Source organism: Cervus elaphus, chromosome 22, assembly GCF_910594005.1.
Source record: "Cervus elaphus chromosome 22, mCerEla1.1, whole genome shotgun sequence".
Classification (NCBI taxonomy): Eukaryota; Metazoa; Chordata; class Mammalia; order Artiodactyla; family Cervidae; genus Cervus; species Cervus elaphus.
Window position 1 is genome coordinate 505,357 of NC_057836.1, and position 19,180 is coordinate 524,536.

The 19,180-nt window shown below is 61.0% G+C and overlaps 2 protein-coding genes across 15 annotated transcripts in view; one reads left to right on the top strand and one right to left on the bottom strand.

Moving 5' to 3' along the window:
• Window positions 1-13,925, top strand: part of SBF1 (SET binding factor 1) — a 28,125-nt gene extending 14,200 nt beyond the window's left edge. For 5 of the 6 annotated variants that reach the window (XM_043882520.1, XM_043882519.1, XM_043882521.1 and 2 more), the window contains 18 exons: window positions 40-218; window positions 307-443; window positions 552-759; window positions 848-1,044; window positions 1,156-1,293; window positions 3,472-3,549; window positions 3,811-3,983; window positions 4,059-4,238; window positions 4,697-4,798; window positions 4,913-5,098; window positions 5,168-5,294; window positions 5,413-5,543; window positions 5,613-5,843; window positions 12,232-12,339; window positions 12,425-12,636; window positions 13,138-13,225; window positions 13,294-13,425; window positions 13,503-13,925. In XM_043882520.1, the coding sequence (XP_043738455.1) occupies window positions 40-218; window positions 307-443; window positions 552-759; window positions 848-1,044; window positions 1,156-1,293; window positions 3,472-3,549; window positions 3,811-3,983; window positions 4,059-4,238; window positions 4,697-4,798; window positions 4,913-5,098; window positions 5,168-5,294; window positions 5,413-5,543; window positions 5,613-5,843; window positions 12,232-12,339; window positions 12,425-12,636; window positions 13,138-13,225; window positions 13,294-13,425; window positions 13,503-13,601 (2,706 nt within the window). In that variant the 3' untranslated portion in view covers window positions 13,602-13,925. The remainder of the gene's footprint in view (window positions 1-39; window positions 219-306; window positions 444-551; window positions 760-847; window positions 1,045-1,155; window positions 1,294-3,471; window positions 3,550-3,810; window positions 3,984-4,058; window positions 4,239-4,696; window positions 4,799-4,912; window positions 5,099-5,167; window positions 5,295-5,412; window positions 5,544-5,612; window positions 5,844-12,231; window positions 12,340-12,424; window positions 12,637-13,137; window positions 13,226-13,293; window positions 13,426-13,502) is intronic. The other variant, XM_043882522.1, reaches the window with a different exon arrangement.
• Window positions 13,926-14,688: 763 nt separating this feature from the next.
• Window positions 14,689-19,180, bottom strand: part of PPP6R2 (protein phosphatase 6 regulatory subunit 2) — a 61,889-nt gene continuing 57,397 nt past the window's right edge. For 4 of the 9 annotated variants that reach the window (XM_043882528.1, XM_043882529.1, XM_043882533.1 and 1 more), the window contains 8 exons: window positions 19,083-19,180; window positions 18,735-18,792; window positions 18,317-18,656; window positions 17,858-18,029; window positions 17,681-17,769; window positions 17,141-17,285; window positions 15,513-15,776; window positions 14,689-15,425 (listed from right to left, as the gene is read on the bottom strand). In XM_043882528.1, coding sequence (XP_043738463.1) covers window positions 15,329-15,425; window positions 15,513-15,776; window positions 17,141-17,285; window positions 17,681-17,769; window positions 17,858-18,029; window positions 18,317-18,656; window positions 18,735-18,792; window positions 19,083-19,180 — 1,263 coding nt within the window. In that variant the 3' untranslated portion in view covers window positions 14,689-15,328. Of the gene's footprint in view, window positions 15,430-15,512; window positions 15,777-17,140; window positions 17,286-17,680; window positions 17,770-17,857; window positions 18,030-18,316; window positions 18,657-18,734; window positions 18,793-19,082 lie in introns of all 9 variants that reach the window. The other 5 variants (XM_043882532.1, XM_043882531.1, XM_043882534.1 and 2 more) reach the window with 5 other exon arrangements.

The following is a 19,180-nucleotide window of genomic DNA, read 5'->3' on the forward strand; positions in this document are numbered from 1 at the left end:
GGGCCCATCCAGCCTCTGAGGCCCTCCCGTCTGCCACAGCTGCTGAAGATGGCGTTTGATGAGGAGGTGGGGTCTGACAGCGCCGAGCTCTTCCGCAAGCAGCTGCACAAGCTGCGGTACCCACCAGACATCAGAGGCACGTTCGCGCTCACCCTGGGTTCTGCCCACACCCCCGGCCGGCCGCCCCGTGCCACCAAGGACAAGGGGCCTTCGTTCAGGTGGGGAACCGGGCCCAGAAGCCAGGATGCTGTGTGTGTGTCCCCTTGTTCATCTCATCTCTGTGACCGTGCTCTCCCACCTCCCCAGGACCCTGTCTAGGAACTTGGTGAAGAATGCCAAGAAGACCATCGGGCGGCAGTATGTCACTCGGAAGAAGTACAACCCCCCCAGCTGGGAGCACCGGGGCCAGCCGCCCCCCGAGGACCAAGAGGACGAGCTCTCTGGTGGGGGTGGGGGAGCCCTGGGTGGTCTGGGTGAAGACGCTCCCGTGGAGGATGGGGGACCTGGGCGGCTGTGTGTGTGACGACCCCCGTCTACCTGCTCTGCCCCAGTGTCGGAGGAGCTGGAGCCCAGCACGCTGACCCCATCCGCGGCCCTGAAGCCCTCGGACCGCATGACCATGAGCAGCCTGGTGGAGCGGGCGTGCTGCCGGGACTACCAGCGCCTGGGGCTGGGCACGCTGAGCAGCAGCCTGAGCCGAGCCAAGTCTGAGCCCTTCCGGATCTCCCCGGTGAACCGCATGTACGCCATCTGCCGCAGGTGAGCCCTGGCGCAGCCCCAGGGTGCTGGCTGCAGGTCCACGGCGGCTTTGCTGCTGCCCTCACCCGCCGCTGCCGCCTCCTTGCAGCTACCCGGGGCTGCTGATTGTGCCCCAGAGCATCCAGGACAACGCTCTGCAGCGCGTCTCCCGCTGCTACCGTCAGAACCGCTTCCCGGTGGTCTGCTGGCGCAGCGGGCGCTCCAAGGCCGTGCTGCTGCGCTCTGGAGGCCTGCACGGCAAGGGTGTTGTCGGTCTCTTCAAGGCCCAGAATGCGCCTTCTCCAGGTAGGCGCCCTGCTCCTGCTGTGGCCCTGCCCCAGCGCCTGGCCCCTCCCCATCACCCTTGCCCCGCCCCAGGGCCCTGGGCCCCGCCCCCACCTCTGCCTCCCCCGCCAGGCCAGTCCCAGGCCGACTCCAGCAGCCTGGAACAAGAGAAGTACCTGCAGGCTGTAGTCAGCTCCATGCCGCGTTACGCGGATGCATCCGGTCGCAACACGCTCAGCGGCTTCTCCTCTGCCCACATGGGCAGCCATGGTGAGTGTGCTTGGATGGGAGGACTTGGGGGCAGTGGAGGCATTTATGGAGGGCAGGCCAGTGAGGGGCCGTGTCTGGGCAGTGGGACCAGGTAAGTGTCCTGAGGCCCTGCTCTGACCACTCCTTTGGGGGTTTGCAGAGGAGGCAGCAGGCCCAGGGCATGCACCCAGGGTCCATCCTGGGCCCTGCCCCTCGCCCTCAGGGTACAGGTGCTCAGTGGTGCAGAAGAGCCTGTGATGCTGGGGAGAGGGGATGGTGTGGTGTCCTGGGGTGGGAACGCCGTTGGGGGTGGTGAGCTGCGTGAGTGCCTGGCACTGGGAGAGGATTCTAGACAGACCCCAGGAGGGCCCCAGGGCCTGCAGGCAGGGGAAGGGTGTGTGCCGGCAGGAGCAGCCTCACCCGGGGGCCTTGCTCTGAGGCAGTCACCTCTGCGTCGCGCTTACCCTCCCCCAGCCCCATCCTGCGCCCTGTCCCCCTCATCGGGGCCCTGTGGCGGCCTCCCCTGCCCTGCCCCCGCCTCCCCCCCCAGCTCCCCTCCTGGACCCTTGTGATACTCTGGCCCCTTCTGGTTTGTTCTCTCGGCCCCCTGGGCCTCCTCCAGCTGCCGTGTAACCCCTGTTGCTCCTCTGTGCTTGGGGCTTGGTCATCAGAGGCCTATCAGTCTGTGCTCGGAGGGCTTATCTGCCCTCTGGAGGCACGAGGTCTGGGAAGCTGCCCACCCTGGGCCTGCGTGTGGCCCAGATGCTGGCCTGAGCTGGCCTCTGCCTGTTCCTTAGCAGACGTGGTGACGGTGTCCACCCAGGGCCTGTGCACACCTGGAGCTGTCCTGGCGGTTGTGTGTGCAGTCGGCAGATGTCACTCGGGGGTTGTTTCTCTGTGATACGCCCCCCTTACCCTGGCTGGTGCAGGCATCACACCAGGGGTCACTTGTCACTCAGGCCTTGCTGATTCCCTCCCTCCCTTCAGACTTGTCTGTGTTTTCCTCTGCTGTGGCTCTAGCCACCAGACGCGCTAGGGTCCTCAAGTGGGCTTGGGCTGGTGGCACCACGTGTGGGCCCAGCCTTCCAGAAGCCTGAGCATCTCCCTTGATTCTTCCCGCCGCTCACTGGAGGCTTGTGAGCTCGCCGCCCACGTCTGCAGCCCTCCCTGTGGCACAGGACCTGTGTCGGCTGTGGGAACGGGCGGTCCCACTGTCCTCGTGGTGGCTAGTGGGGATGCCGACCTAGGGAGGACCAGCTTTGGCGTCCACCCTTCTGAAGGGGCACGTACCTTACCCATGTCGTTTCTGTGCTGGGAACGTCGCTTTCTCGTTTTTAGTTTTCCGTCCTTCAGCACGTGTTATGGTTGCGCTGTCTTGCCTTCTGTCTGCTCCAGAGGTTCTGAGCGGCCCCTGCGGGCAGCGAGCACCCTCTCCACGGGACCGCTCGTCTCCTCGTGCCTGTGTTTTCCCTGATGGTGCTTGTGCTGCTGCTTGGTGTCCCCCGAATTCTGGGCATGGGCCACCCCCTCATTGCCTGGGGTGTACAGGGGCTCAGCTTACCTCAGCCATACACGGTTCTGGTTCAGACTCTGTCTTGGAGACACAGTGTCCTTGCTGTGGGTGATGGTGCTTCTACCTGCAGCGTGGTAGGCTGCCTTTATGCTCACCTCCAGTGGCCTGCACCCCACTCAGAGGAGGGGCGGGACTTGGTGCTGGCTTTGGAACCCAGAGACCAGTGCAGAGCCTCATCCTGCCAGCTCCCTACACGTCCAGCCCATGAGCCTCGAGCATGCGTGTGTCCTGGATTGAACCAACCTCAAAGGTTCCAGGCTGGGGCCTCCTCCTCTCTGGGCTGCACTTCGTGGCCACCTTCTGCTCTGTGCCTGGCAGGGCGTGCTGGGTGGCCACGGCCTGAGCAGCCCTGGCAGCGTCCATGGGCTGAGGGTGCAGAGGAGGCCCAGGGTCCTGCTTGTTCCCTCCCCTCTCTACGTACTGTCGGGTCCTCTGTTCCCTGGTTTGCCCTGGGGGCCCAGAGGGCCTTGGTGCTGACCCGCACTGTCTCTGTCTCCCCGGGACCCCTTGGGGGTTTGGGGCAACTCAGCCCTGTACCCAGTCTCCTTGGGCCATAGTTTCCCCCTTGCTGGGCACACCCCCAGGCCTGGGGCCAGGCCTGAGCTTTCTCTCTGCTGTACCCCCAGTGCCCAGCCCCAGAGCCAGGGTCACCACGCTGTCCAACCCCATGGCGGCCTCGGCCTCCAGACGGACTGCGCCCCGAGGTACCGTACTGGCCACTCAGGCCGGCTCCCCCACACCTGGCCCCGATGGTCCCCATGGGACTGAGTGGTCATGGGCACTAACGTCCCCACATCTGGCACTAACGGCCCCACGTGACAGACTGGTGTAACCCAGCCCTCCCCACAGCCCTGGGCACTAACAGCCTGATGCCCCGAGTCCCGCCCTTGCCCTTCCTGGGAGCTCAGCCCTAGGTAAGTGGTGCCCCGGCCCTAGTCTGGTGCTTACCTGGTTTCTCTGTGCAGGTAAATGGGGCAGCGTCCGGGCCAGCGGGCGCAGCGGTGGGCTCAGCACTGATGTGGGTTCCCGGCTAGCAGGTGTGGGCCCCCCCCAGGCCAACGGGGCCCCTCCTGACCCAGGCTTTCTGCGGCCCCAGCGCGCAGCCCTCTATATCATTGGAGACAAAGCCCAGCTGAAGGTGACTGGGACGGGGTCCCAGGGTCAGGTGGGGTGTGAGGTCTGGGCCCGCCTTACCGTGGTTGGCCTCCTCCAGGGTGTGCGGCCAGACCCCCTGCAGCAGTGGGAGCTGGTGCCCATTGAGGTGTTTGAGGCGCGGCAGGTGAAGGCGAGCTTCAAGAAGCTGCTAAAGGCCTGTGTCCCTGGCTGTCCTGCCACCGAGCCCAGCCCAGCCTCCTTTCTGCGCTCACTGGAAGATTCAGAGTGGCTCATCCAGGTCTTTCCCCTCCCCTGACCCCACTGTGGGGGATGGCACCGGGAGGGGGGTGCAGAAGCCATGGGGAGGGACTGTCCAGTGGCCACCTGGCTGCTTGCGGGGGCCCCCCCCCGCCCCCATTACCTAGAGCCACAAGTGGGTGGGGACTGGGCTTGCTCATTGGCTTTGGGAGGAGGTGATGGGTGTTTCCCAGTGGTGGGAGGTGGACAGGGGTGGAGGCCAGGGCCCGGCCATGTGGGCACCCTCTGTTCTGTCCTTGTGGGCCTGGGCGTGTCAGGGAGGGCCACTTCTTCAGGCCCAGAAGGTGCTGACGGGTGGGCGGGACGAGGGACGCACCCCTGCACACTTTGGGCCTGTGGCACAGTCTCTCCCCTGGTGCTGGCCTGCATGACCACCTCTTTTGTGGATGTGTGGGTCCTGGGGCCCTGGGAGGTGCTGAGGGTTGCGGGTCCCTGCAGATCCACAAGCTGCTGCAGGTGTCGGTGCTCGTGGTGGAGCTCCTGGACTCGGGCTCCTCTGTCCTGGTGAGCCTGGAGGACGGCTGGGACATCACCACTCAGGTGTGCGGGGGGGCGGGGACATCCCCACTCAGGTGCGCGGGGGGCAGGGACATCACTCAGGAGCGCCGGGGGGCGGGGTCCCCACACCCTGCTGACTCTCCTTGCTGCTTTCAGGTGGTGTCCCTGGTGCAACTGCTCTCAGACCCCTTCTACCGCACCCTGGAGGGCTTCCGCCTGCTGGTGGAGAAGGAGTGGCTGTCTTTCGGCCATCGCTTCAGCCACCGCGGGGCCCACACCCTAGCTGGGCAGAGCAGTGGTTTCACTCCAGTCTTCCTGCAGTTCCTGGACTGTGTACACCAGGTGAGTGGGTGGCGGTGGCTGGGGGCTGTGCGTGCTGACCGCTCTCCGCTGACCCCTGATTGCACACAGATCCACCTGCAGTTCCCCATGGAGTTCGAGTTCAGTCCTTTCTACCTCAAGTTCCTTGGCTACCATCACGTGTCCCGCCGCTTCCGGACCTTCCTGCTGGACTCCGACTATGAACGCATTGAGCTGGGTACAGGGGCAGGGCGGGTGGGTACGGGAGGCGATGGGGGCGGTCCGCTGGTGGGGGTGTGTGGCCTGCAGGAGGGGCGTGGTCAGCAGGCCGGCGCTGTGCCCCCACCCGCCCGCAGGGCTGCTTTACGAGGAGAAGGGGGAGCGCCGGGCCCCGCAGGCCTGCCGCTCGGTGTGGGAGTACGTGGAGCGGCTGAGCAAGCGGACGCCCGTGTTTTACAACTACATGTACGCACCGGAGGACGCGGAGGTGAGCCGGGCCCCGGGCGAGGTGGCCGGGCTCCTCCACGCCCCGTGCTCACGCCAGGCCGTCCCCCAGGTCCTGCGGCCCTATAGCAACGTGTCCAACCTGAAGGTGTGGGACTTCTACACCGAGGAGACGCTGGCCGAGGGCCCCCCCTACGACTGGGAGCTGGCGCAGGGGCCCCCCGAGCCCCCGGAGGAAGAGCGGCCAGATGGGGGTGCCCCCCAGAGCAGGCGCCGGGTGGTGTGGCCCTGCTATGACAGCCGCCCCCGAGCCCAGCCCGATGCCATCTCCCGGCTGCTGGAGGTGCGTGCGGCCCCGGGGACTGGGAGTGGGGGTCCCGCGTGCGTCAGTCTGGTGGCCCCTCACCCCCCACGTTGGTCTGCAGTGCCCGCCCTGACTGCTGTCTGCAGGCAGCGGTGACCGAGGCTGTGGTGAACCCCGCAGTTTCAGGAAGGTTTGGAATCACCCCAGGGGCGAGCGGGGTTTGCAGAGCCTGTCCTTGTCCTCTCTAGACCCCTGCCCTCGCCTTCCTGGGTGTGCACACCCCCGTGTGGACGGTGCCCTGCAGGGTTCCAGCTGCCTGGCGTCCCTTCAGAGAAGCTTGGGTTGGACTCTCAGGCCGCTCTTGTCCTCTGCCTGCCAGACCTGGCGGGTGCGCCCTGGAATAGAGGGGCCTGTGCGGTGGGTGGAGCCTCCCGGCCCGGGCCTTGGCTGGGTGACTTCCGGGATGTCTCAGCGGGCGGCGTCCTGAGCTGCTGCTTCCTGTGGGGAGGGTGGGCAGCGGGGAGGAGCGAGCAGGCTGTAACGTGTGTTAAGAACCAGCACCGCCTGCCATCCAGGGTTTGGGAGAGCCTGGGTCCTGGCTCTGTGGGTGAAGGGGGCCCACAGGCGCAGAGCAGACTGTCCTCTCCCCCGTGCTACTTGCGGTCGTGGCGGTGGCATCCTGGACCAGCGTCTGTGGTGCGTGTACTGTCTGTGGTGGCTTCACTTCTGACTGGTCTGTGTCTTTACAGTTAAGAGGAGCTTCTGGTACTCATGTAGCTAGGTCTTCTTTTTACCCGTTTCTGTTTTTCATTGGACTTTTGGGTCTATTTATACTTGTTTATTTACATCTAAATTTTTCTCAAAAAAAATTTTTTTTATATCTAGTTAGAGGATAATTGCTTTACAGTGCTGTGTTAGCCTCTGCCATACAACAGTGTGAATCCGGCATAAGCATTTACACTTAGTCATTGATGTGATGGGTTTTTCTGGTGGCTCAGAGGGTAAAGAATCTGCCTGCAGTGCAGGAGACCCAGGTTTGATCCCTGAGTCAGGAAGATCCCTTGGGGAAGGAGACGGCTATCCACTCCAGTGTTCTTGTCTGCAGAATCCCATGGACAGAGAACCGCCAAGAGTGGACACAGCTGGGCAACTGACACTTTCACACTGGTGTGAAGTCTGGCTTCCTGCTTGCTGTCCTTTTTTTGCTTTTTTCTTGCTTTTGTTATTTTTCCTGATAGTTGAGCATTGTTACTCCACGTTATCAGCATTATCTGGCTTTTGAGCTGTATCTTTGCGTTACTTGTAGTGGTCGTCAGTGACTGCAGTCACAGATCTTCGGGATTGAGTTGTACCCATGCCCCTGACCCCCCCACGGAACTGCCGACTATCATTTTGCTGTCGTTGCCCATGTTACTTTCACCTGTGATGTCAGCGCTCAGCGTGGATTATGTTAATTTTAAGTGGCCAACTTTGTTTTGAAAAAATTAGATAAGGGAACAGCCTGTTTGCCATGCCCGGTATTTTTCATTCTTTCCTTGTAGGTCTGCCGTTGTGTCACTTCTCTCCAGCCTGAGCTTTTCTCCACTCAGTACTTACGCACTTGATCTATTCGGCTGTGTGGGCTTAGCTGCCCTGTGGCACGTAGTTCCCCGAGCAGCTACGTCCCCTGTGTCCCCTGCACTGCAAGGCAAGGCACTACAGAACCTGTGTCCCCTGCACTGCAAGGCAGCTTCTTAACCACTGGACCACCAGGGAAGACCCTGAAGGACCGTTAATGTTTTCTTGTAAATCAAATCTGCTAGTGATAAATTCCCCAAGCTTTTTTTTTTTCACCTGAAAATCTCTTTATTGTGCCTTTTTAGTTTTTTTATTGTCACTATTTCTTTTTTTTGAAGTACAATTAATTTACAGTGTTGTTTCGGGTGTATAGTAAAGTGATTTTGATGCATGTGAAGAAAGCTGAGTGCTGAAAAATTGATGCTTTTGAACTGTGGTGTTGGAAAAGACTCTTGAGAGTCCCTTGGACTGCAAGGAGATCCAGCCAGTTCATCCTAAAGGAGATCAGTCCTGGGTGTTCATTGGAAGGACTGATGCTGAAGCTGAAACTCCAGTACTTTGGCTACCTCATGGGAAGAGTTGACTCACTGGAAAAGACCCTGAGCTGGGAGGGATTGGGGGCAGGAGGAGAAGGGGACGACAGAGGATGAGATGGCTGGATGGCATCACCGACTCGATAGACATGAGTTTGAGGAAACTGCGGGAGTTGGTGATGGACAGGGAGGCCTGGCGTGCTGCAATTCATGGGGTCGCAAAGAGTCGGACACCACTGAGCGACTGAACTGAACTGATACGTGAAAGTGTTATTCTCTCAGTCGTGTCTGACTCTGTGCAACCCCATGGACTGTAGCCCGTCATGCTCTTCTGTCTGTGGGATTCTCCAGGCAAGAATCCTGCAGTGGGTTGTCATTCCCTTCTCCAGGGGATTTCCCCGACCCAGGGATTGAACCTGGGTCTCCTGCACTACAGACAGATTCTTGACTGTCTGAGCCACCAGGGAAGCATATATATATGTGTGTGTGTGTGCATATATTGTGGAGTCTTTTCCATTATAGGTTTTCACAAGATACTGAATATGGTTCCCTGTGCTGGGCAGGTCCTTAATTATCTACTTTATACACATAGAGTGTGTATGTTAATCCCAGAGTCCTAATTTGTCCCTTCCCCTCATCCCCTTTGGTAACCATGTTTGTTTTCTATGTCTGTGAGTCTGTTTCTGTTCTGTAAATAAGTTCACTTATTTAATTTTTTAGGTTCCACATTTAAGTGATATCAAACGGTATTTTTCCTTCTCTGACTTAACTTCACTGACTGTGGTGATCTCTAGGCCCATCCATGTTGCTGCAGGTGACATCACTTCATGCTTTTTATGGCTGAAGAATATTCCACTGTGTATATGTACCATACCTTTATCCGTTCATCTGTTGATTGATATATACGTGGTTTCCATGTCTTGGCTATTGCAAACAGTACTGAAGTGAATATTGGGGTGCATGTATCTTTTCGAATTAGAGGTTTTGTCTTTTCTGGATGTGTGCCTGGGGGTGGGATTTCAGGGTCACATGGCAGCTCTGTTTGCAGTTTTTTAAGGACCCTCCATACTGTTCTCCAAAGTGGCTGCACCAGTTTTCATTCCCGCCAGCAGTGGAGCCAGGCTCCCTTTTCCCCACACCCTCGCCAGCATTTATTAGTTGTAGACATTTTCACTGATGGCCTTTCTGACTGGTGTGAGGTGGTACCTTACTATAGTTTTGATTTGCATTTTTCTAATAATTGGTAATAGTGATATTGAGCATCTTTTCATGAGCCTATTGGTCATACATGTGTCTTTGGAGAAATATCTATTTAGGTCCTCTGTTCATTTTTTAAGTTTCGCTTTATTTTCTGGCTGCGCCGCTCGCTTGCAGCGAGTAGGGGCCACTCTTCCTTGCAGTGAGCAGGCTTCCCATTGTGGTGGCTTCTGTATGGAGCGGGGGCTCCAGGCACACGGGCTTCAGCAGTTGCAGCTTGGGGCTCAGTGGTTGTGGCTCTGAGGTTGTGGCAAGTGGGCTCTTCCCAGACTAGGGACCGAACCCATGTCCTGTGCGTTGGCAGGTGAGTTCTCAGCCACTGGACGCCAGGGAAGTTCTGCCATTCACGTTTTGCTCTGTTAGGCTTTTGTCCCAACCTTGTGTATATTATAAATGTGACATTTTCAAAACTGATGCTTTGTGAAATTTTGAGTGAAGAATTTTTCAGTGAATTTTACGCAGATACTGTCTTTGATCGTCCAAGTGGTATATGTACTTATGTCTCAGAAGAGGATAGTTCTTCAGAATATAGTTCTGTTCAGATGATGTGAATATTAGATAACGAAAGCCAAAAAAAAACTTTCGAAAAAACCTTAGTGATTGATTCTGAAATGGGAAGTGAAAATGAAACTCACGGTACTGGAGAATGCGCCTTTGCTTCTACAGAAGAGTGAATTGAAAACATTTCACGAAAATTAGAAGACTTTACCGGTGTGTCATGTGTAACTACTGAATGTTATAACCTGCAAAATGTGAATAACCAGATTGGTTTTTGGCCACAACATAAAAATCACTGGCCACAGGCATTAGTTTCTGCAACCCCCGCCCCCTCCCCCCTTCCCCGGTCAGTAATGAGTTAACAGGATTGATTCTTCAGTCCAAGAACACGGTACATCTTTCCTCGTGTCATCTTCAGTTTCTTTCATCACTGTCATAGTTTATTGCGTACAGGTCTTTTGCCTCCTCAGGCAGGTTTATTCCAAGGTGTTTTACTCTTTCTGATGCAGTGGTAAATGGTATTGTTTCCTTAATTGCTCTTTCTGTGCCTTTCTTCTTTTTGTGTGTGTAATAAAGTTTTATTGAAGTATAAAGGAGATAGAGAAAACTTCTGACATAGGCATCAGAAGGGGGCAAAAGAGTACCCCTCTTTTTTTAAAGGGTGTTTTCTTTGGATGCAGAATTCTAGGTTCAGAACTTTGAGCCCTGGCAATTAAAGGCGCTGTTCCAGTGTCTTCTGCTGGCGATGTTTCTGAGTGGTGACGCTCCTTCTTACCGTTGTAAATTGTGTGTGACGTCGCCCTCTTTCCCCGACTACCTTAAGGTTTTCTCTTCATTTTGTGTATTTTCTGTGGCCGTCCTGGGTCTTTGCTGCTGCACGTGCTTTCCTCCAGTACTGGTGTGCAGGCGTCTCGCTGCAGCGGCCCCCCTCGCTGCAGACCACGGCTCTGGAGCACAGACAGGCTCTGCAGTTGCGGCGCCCGGCCTTAGTTGCTCTGGGGTGTGTGGGGCCTTCCCGGACCAGGGGGTCAGGCCTGTGTCTGCCGTGTCGGCGGCCGGATTTTTCAGCACTGGGCCACCAGGAAGCCCCTTCTCTCCATCTCCAGTACCCGCAGCTTGGCCATCACGTCGGCTTTTGTGTGTGTGTGTATGTGTTCTGCTTAGAGCTCTTTAAGCGCCTTAGACGTTGTGTGATGATGGTTTTAGATTTTAGACCGTTATTTCTTTAAAAAGTTTTTCCCGTATAATTATTCCCTCATTTCTTCTGGGACTTTCTTGCCCCGTAGGTCATTCAGGCTCTGTGGGTTTTTCCTCTGCAGATCATGTTGTACGATTTTTATTACCCTGCTTTCAAGTCCACTGCTCTTTTCCTTATGTTTAAAATGCTCTGAAGCTTATTTAATGAATTTTCTATTTTAGATACTAGAGTTTTCAGCTCTAGAGTTTCCATTTTCTTTATGGTTTTTTTCTCTCTAGAGATTCCCCATCTTCTCAACCATTATGTTCATCTTGAAATCTTAAATGTACTTATAACTGTTTTGAACCTCTTACATGCTACTGGAGTATCTTGTTCATTTCTGGGTCTGTTTCACTTTCCTCTGAAGATGCTTCTCCTCTCCCTGCCTTCTTGCTTGTCTAAGAATTGTTGTGAGCTGGACGCTGTTGAGGATCCAGATCTGTTTTCCTCCACGGTCATGGGTTTTCTTCCCGCTGGCAGTTAGTGACCTTGTGGGTCAGCTTGGTCTTTTCAGGGGTTGCTCTTAGGCTTTGTTAGGCAGCTGTAGAAAAGCCTTTCCTCCAGGCTCCACGGACATGATCTCTCCAGGTTTCAGCGGAACGTCTGTGTCATCAGCAGGGTGTCCCCATGATTCTGTGTCTCCCTGAGCTGTGTGACCTCCAGCGTCCGGATGCAGCTCACAGCTTTGAGTGGCTGCCCTGCCAGGCCTCATGGGGTCTTGCCGCACACGTGGTGGTTGCTCTTGGCCAGAGATGCGGTTGGCGGGGGGAGCCTATAGGGGGAGGGTCGAGCTCCTGCTCACTCTCCCCGCCCCCCACAGACCTGGGTGGCCTACACCCCACCCCCTGCCTCTGCCCCGCCCCCTCGCCCCTCTCGGGCCTCAGGCCGCGGGCGGCTCCTGCACTGTCCAGCCCAGTAGCCGCTGGTGGCGGCGGCTGGAGGGCGGCTCCACGTCTGTGCGCCAGTCAGCGCCTTGTTGCTCTTTTGAAGATAGTGTGTCTTTTTTTTCTGGCTGGTTTTGGAATTCTTCTCTCTCATGTTTTTCTGATAATACCCTGAAAATGTCAATTTTCTTAATATCCTGGGGTGTGTATGCTCAGCTTATCCTGTTTGGGGTTTGTAGTGTTTTGATTACATTTTTGATGTCTTTTTTTAGCCGTTTTCTCTAAATACTGATACTGTCCAGTCCCTCACCCTTGCATATTTTCCTCGTGGATGACAGTTACACACTTGTTGCATCTTTTCACTGTCTCCTTTCTATGGTTTCTATGCTTTTGTCTTTACGAGTTCCAGTCTGGGTATTTCCTTCTGCAGAATCTTTTAGTTCACTGGTTCCCCCCGGCAGGAGATGCAGCGTTTGGAGACCGAGCTGGGCCGACCCCCCGAGCGCTGGAAGGACGCCTGGGATCGGGTGAAGGCAGCGCAGCGCCTCGAGGGCCGGCCAGACGGACGTGTGAGCGGGGCGGGGGTGGGGGGCGGGCAGGCCTGCGGCCTGAAGGTGGGGAAGCCCCCCTGACACGGGCCCCTCCTGCCCGCAGGGCACCCCCAGCTCCCTGCTGGTGTCCAGCGTGCCCCACCACCGCCGCTCGCTGGGTGTGTACCTGCAGGAGGGCCCCGTGGGCTCCACGCTGAGCCTCAGCCTGGACAGCGACCAGAGCAGTGGCTCCACAGCATCCAGCTCGCGGCAGGCAGCCCGCCGCAGCACCAGCACCCTCTACAGCCAGTTCCAGACGGCAGAGAGTGAGAACAGGTCTGCGGCAGCTCCCAGATGGGCGCGGCGGGTGCCTTTGGGGGGCTTCCTGGGATTTTTCAGGCAGAGGGATTGGTGGGTGAGGCCCTGCCGGTGGCCTCAGCGTGAGCTGACCAGTGCAGGGAAGAAGCAAGTGGGCTTAGCCTTCGGGATGTGGAGCTGGTGACCTCGGCCAGAGAGGGAAGGGACTGCGGGGTTTGACGCGGGCTCTCGGGGGCGGGGGCCCCGCAGGCTGCACCCCACTTCTGGGCCCAAGGGCCGCTTGGCCACAGTCGTCTTGAGACTTGCCGGCTCGTCAGGCCCTGCCCTGAGGGGGCCCCTACGTTGTTGCCGAGGCCCTGGTGGGGGTCATCACAAATGTCTGTCTTGGGGACCCAGGGCTCTGGGCTCGGGTTGGCTTGGGGCGGACTCCTGGGTCTTGCTGCCGGGCCTGGCGGGGGTGGAGAGCAGGCATCGGTGCCGGGCCCTGAGGTGGTCTGGCCGGTCCTGCTGCAAACACAGGTCCTATGAGGGCACCCTGTACAAGAAGGGCGCCTTCATGAAGCCCTGGAAGGCCCGCTGGTTTGTGCTGGACAAGACGAAGCACCAGGTGAGTGTTAGGTGCCCTGGCGGGGCGGGGAGTTGAGGGCGCCCTGCCCTGACTCCTGCCCCCCTCAGCTGCGCTACTATGACCACCGCGTGGACACGGAGTGCAAGGGCGTCATCGACCTGGCCGAGGTGGAGGCTGTGGCACCCGGCGCGCCCACCATGGGTGCCCCCAAGACTGTGGATGAGAAAGCTTTTTTTGACGTGAGCTGCGGTGGGGGCGGGAGGGGCGGCGTGGCTGTCCCTGGGGGAGCCGTGGAGTCAGCGTCCTGTGTCCCCAGGTGAAGACGACGCGTCGTGTTTACAACTTCTGTGCCCAGGACGTGCCGTCGGCCCAGCAGTGGGTGGACCAGATCCAGAGCTGCCTGTCGGACGCCTGAGTGCGGCCCTGCCCCGCAGCCCTGTGTCGTTACCGACCACTAGGGGTGGGCAGGGCCCCCCGGCCATGTTTACAGCCCCCGCCCTCGACAGTATTGAGGCCCCTCCCACCCCCCCGCGTGTACAGCCCCCCGCCCCGCCCCGCCCCGCCCCGCCAGCTCCTGCTCACTGGAGGCCTGGCTGAGTGCCCGCCGGGAGCAGCACGGTACAGCCCTCGCGGTGGGCCTGTAAATAGTTCCCCCGCCCGTCTGTGCGCTGGCCCCGGCCGGCCGGCCCCAGGCGCCCTCTTCCTAGAATGAGAGTCTATAAAGAGCTAACGACACCGAGTGCCTGCGTCTGCTCCGCCCGCCCGCTCCCCCGGTACCCCGGCCACTGCGTGGGGGGCGGGGGTGGGGTGGCATCGTCAGGGCCTTGTTTGGGGCCTGCTCCCCCGGGCCTCAGGCAACCCTGGGGCTGGTAGAGAGGGTGGGCGCCACCTGGGGTGTGTTGTGGAGGGGTACAGAGGGGGACCCCACCCCCCGAAGCCGTCCTGCATCCAGAGGGGTGGGGCTGGCTAGGACAGGGTGCAGACTCACTGGCCCCTGGTCAGGTGAGAGTCCACGGGCCTGGGGGCGATGCCAGGAGGGTGGGCTCTCTGGGGCTCGGCGGGGAACGTGGGGTGGCAGGGCATGGCACCCTGACTGCATCTGCACTGGGAGCTCTGCTCCAAATGCCCGTCTGTCTCTTCCTCTCCGAGTCCTGCCCTTTGCCCTGACCGTCCCCACTGCCCTATTCTTGGGTGTAATGGGGGTCACCTGGACGGGGCCTCACTCGCAGTGGGTGCCAACCAGGTGTGGGGCGGCAGCAGGTCGGAGGTGGGGTGTGGCACTGCGGAGGCCAGAGGTCCGGGGTGGACACCACAGCACGGGATCGGCAGGGCCGCTGGCAGCACCCACTGTGGGAGGGCTGCTCCCAGCCCGGGGACCGCCGCTGGGCTGAGGTCCTTGCCCCATGCTCAACTCCAGGCAGAGCTGCTCTCAGCCGACTCAGGCGGGCCCCTGCCTGCAGCTCCAGGGCCTGCAGCTGAACAACAAACGAGACACACTGGTCTGTAGGTGAGAATAACCACCTTTATTGGAGTCGAGGGTCTGAGTGCCATCAGAACATCACGTGAGCTGACCCCGCAGGCCCCCCGGACAGCTCGGCGCCCCCAGCACTGCTGGGCCCTCTGCACCCCGCCCACGGCCAGCGCCTGCCTGGCACCCCTGGTGCACTGTGGGAGGCCCAGGACACCCTGCCAGGCCGCAGGGGGCTTGTTTTTTAAGGCAGTCGTTTGCAGCCTGGCACGGCCCGCTCCCAGGACCTCTGGGCAGCTAGGACCCCATCTGGTCAGCCCCACTCCAGACCCACATCTGACCCCAGAGCCTCGGAAACCCTCTCCTGCGCCAGATAAAAAGTGCAAACACATGGCTCTTCCTGCATCTGTTAAAAAAAAAAAACTGGTAAAAAACAGGCAAGGAGTCCGGCCCGGCCCTCAGGCCTCTGGGGCTGTGGCCCTGGGCTCCTCACAGGCAGAGCCACGGCTGAGGCCTTATTGCTGTGTGCGGGGCTGGACCCCCGTGGCCCGCTCGGTCGGGGTCAGGCAGGAGAAATGCAGGCGGGGCTGTCCGGCTGGTTCCAACTGCCAGCTTTACCAATGCAGCATTTATTTTAAAATTAAATTAAATTAAATTAAAAAAGACAAACTGTGTCACCAGGTAGTTTTCTGGGTTGGGCGCCAAGACTGCGCAGCAGCAGCGTCACATGGGGCCATTGAGGGTGGCTCCTGAGGGCGACGGCCTGTCAGCCTGTCTGCAGGAAGGGGGGGGTTCACTCAGGGCTGGGGTCCCCCCTATTCTGGTTCCCCCAGCCCTCCCCTGGCCTGACTGGCTCACCTGTGTCTCGTCACTGTCCCCAGGGCAGCCGCCATGGAAACGGCTGGGCTGGCAGGGGCTGCGGTGGTGACGGCCACCATGGGCCCTGGGGGGGCGGCCACGGCCAGCACGGGGGAGACGGCCCAGGGTTCGGGGCCCATGACGCCCAGTGCTACGGGGGCCGTCACAGTGGCCTCGGGTAGGGTAGCCACGGCGGAGGCAGCAGGCGCCTCGGCAGGGTCTAGGGGCACGAGGCCTGGCGGTGAGCTGGGGGCACAGTCAGTCCTGCGCGGCAGATGGGCTCTGGTTACCCGGGCCCCCGCTCTGCCGCCCCAAGTTCCAAACACTCCAGAGACACCCCCCCCCCATCCCGTGCGGCCCTCCAGGCGGCCGCCTCCTGCCGGGAGCGCTCACTGGGGGCTGCCCATCCCACTGTGCTCACCACGGGCCCCATCTGCTCCTGGATGCCCCTCAGGGGCCCCCAGCAGCCCACACTCCTCTGTGGACCACGTGACCTAGGGCCATTTCCTGGACAGCTGCAGGCCACGTCTGCCCAGAAGGCACCCACCCACCCACCCCTGGGGAGAGCGAGCGCAGGAGGGCAGCCTGGGTCCCAGGAGCGCCCACAGCATCCACTGGCTGCACCCGCTTCCACTACGCCGCATCACCTGCTGCCTCACGAGGACTCCAGGGAGGCAGTGAGGGGTGGGGGGAGCCTGCAGACAAGCCTGGCTCGTTACCCACAACGGCCCAAAGTGCACCCCCCAAACCAAAGGACGTGCTTTCAGAACATCGCCGAGCAGGTTTTGGGGGAGACGGGGGTCAGGAAGGGAAGAAGCTGAGCCGCGGGTCTCCCCGGGTGGCTCAGCGAGAACCAGCCCCTCCTGACAGGGGTGACTGCTCCCTCCCGGCTGTGCCCGTGACCACGGGCCCAACACCACGCCGGCCGGGATCTGCGTGCCCTGGGTCCCAGGAGCCAGTGTGTGCTGAGCCAGAGCTGGGCCCCCATGGACAGGCTGAGCCCCAGAAGCAAGAGAGAGGCTCCAAGGTGGCTGGGGGGAGCCGGGAGCAGCCCTGTCCTCCCTGCCCACCTGGCGCCCCTCACACCGACTCAGCTCCGCCGCTCCCCCAGCCCAGAGCCCTGCCGCCCACGTCCCGTCTCTCATGCCGTGCCCAGCCCGGAGCCTCTGTCCACAGTGGGTCCCACAGGCCGTGGGCCCGCCCTGCACATGGAGTGGGTGCAGGGCTGAGCTTGAGGGGGGAACGCCCCAGTCAGGGCCTGGGCCTAAGCATTAGAGCCCCAAACACCCTCGTCCTACCGGTCCAGCGAGACAGACGTATGTGTGTGTGTGTGTGTGTGTGTGTGTGTGTGTGAGAGAGGCACCTGGCAATGGGTGTGACTCTGGACTGGGCACCCACCCCAGGACGGCAGCAGCTCCAGAGCCACACCCCCCCTGCCCCGGGACCCCCAAAGCCTGGCCATCCCCTCCAGAGAGGCCCGGGGTGGGCTGGCCTCTTGCTACCTCAGTGACCACCTGTGGCTTCCCCTTGGAGGAAGGGGCATCCCCCCTGTCCAGAGTTGGCCTCTGAGGAGTCACAGGGCCGCCAGGACGAGAGGGAGCCCCCTGCTGCCCACCCTCCGTGCTCACCTGGGGCCCGACACCGACAGCGGGGAGGCCTGGCTGGGACCCACACCAACAGCCCCCGAGGCAGCAGCTGCCTCCTGCTCATCCTCACGGCTGCTGGCGGCCACCAGGGGCGCCTTGCTGGGGACACACGCGCTCCAGGCACCAACTGCAAGATGGGGCCAGCGATGCCAGGTGAGGACAGAGGGCCGGTGTGGAGTGTGCGGGAACTTTGGCCCACACCCCGGGGACACACCTGTCCCCCACATCCAGTACTGTGTCTGTAAATTCACAGGAACTGCAGAGAACTGTCCTCCCCACAGGCAGGGCCACCACTCAGCCTGGTGGCTTCCAAGTCTGTCTGAGGGGGCTCAGGGCCAGACTCCCCAGGACGAGCACAGGGCGGCATGGTGCCCACGCCATCCGCTCCGGGAGGCGGCGGGCCAGCCCAGGGGCCTCGCCTGGAAGTGGGCCCTCCCCCGGCGACAGGCCCGCTCCAGGCCCCACCATCACCCTGGGGATGCGGCCGCCCCGCCTTCTCTGCCCGAGGCGGCCCCCACTCACGGGCTCTCTCTGGGCCCTGGTTCAGGCCAGCCTGGGAGTCGCCATGACCAGTGTCCACTGGGGAGCTGCACCTTGGCCCCGCCTCAGAGCTGTGGACAAAGCCGACGCTGAGCCCAAGCCAGGAGGCCTGGCCTCAGGCAGCTGGGCCCGCCCCACTCCCCCCAGCGCCCACCTCACCAACAGAAAGGCTGGAAGTCGGTGAACTTGGCCCAGCCCTTCTCCTCTGGAGCAGAAGTGCTGGGGGAGCCGGCTGCCCACACACTGGAACCCACGTCCAGCGCCACTGCTGGGGCCGGGCCTGTGGCCATGGGAGTCGCTGGCCCATCAAACACGACCCACGGGGAACCTGCTAGGGGAGACAGGATGTCCATGTCCCTCGTCCAGCAGGCAGACCGGCCCTGCCCTGGGGTCCAGGCGTGACTGACAGAGGCAGCCCTGTCTGTAAGCAGGGGAGTCAGCGTGCCTCCCCCATTGAGTCCTGGGAACACCCACCCCAGCCAGGAAGGCGTGGCCGGAGGATGGCTCCGGGCTCCACCCAGAGACTGTCAGGGGCTGAAGGCGTCTGCTGCAGGGGTGGGGGCACCAGACCCTCTGTCTCTGGGTCTCCACCAAACCCCCTGCTGCCCTATCACCTACCTTCTGAGCCGCCCTCGACGCGGGTGCCTTCTTGCCGGCCGGCAGCTTGCGGGGAGCCTGCCGGAGCTGCGTCCGCACCCTCGCCCGCACCCTGGCCTCGGCGCTCCGGGCCGTCCTTCCGGCAGCGCTCTGAGGCGTGGGGGCCCCCGAACCTGGAAGGAGAGGAGTCAGTAGCCCTCCCCACGCACTGGGGCGGGGCGGGGCCGGCGCGTCCGGGGTCCCACCTGGCCCTGGTCACGCGGGCCGCACGGTGTGTCTCCTCGTCCTCCCAGAGGTCGTCGTCCTCGTCGAAGGGCTGGATGTGGTCGCTGCAGCAGGCCTCAAACAGCGCGGTGCCAGGCTACGGGAGAGTGCACGTGGGCCCCATGGCCTCGCGCCCGCAAAGCGTGGCCGCCCCCGAGAGCCCCCGCGGACTCACGCTGTCATCATCGGCGTCGACGCTGAAGCTGATCTCTGCGATCCTGTCAAACGGGGCGCTGCGGGGACAGCAGGGACACCGTCACCTCCACCAGGAGGAGCGGGAGGCGGCCCCGTCCGGACCGGAGGGACGGGGGCAGGGGCGCCACACTGCAGGCTCACAGCCGGGGCGACCCGCCCAGCTGCCCTCCCCTGAGGGCACCTCCAGACCCTGGGGTCACCCGTGGCATCCAGCTGAGGAGGTGGTGTGACAGCCTGAACAGGGCGGACCGCAGGCCGGGGACCTGGTCGGGCCAAGCGGCACCTGGCCCACAGGCATGAGGGAGGCGGGCACAGGCCACTGGCTCACTTGACACTGTCATCCTGCTCAGCAAACTCCTCGTCACTGAAGCCAAACTGGTCCACGAAGGTGGCCGTCATCTGCTGGACCTGGTACTCAGAGAACGC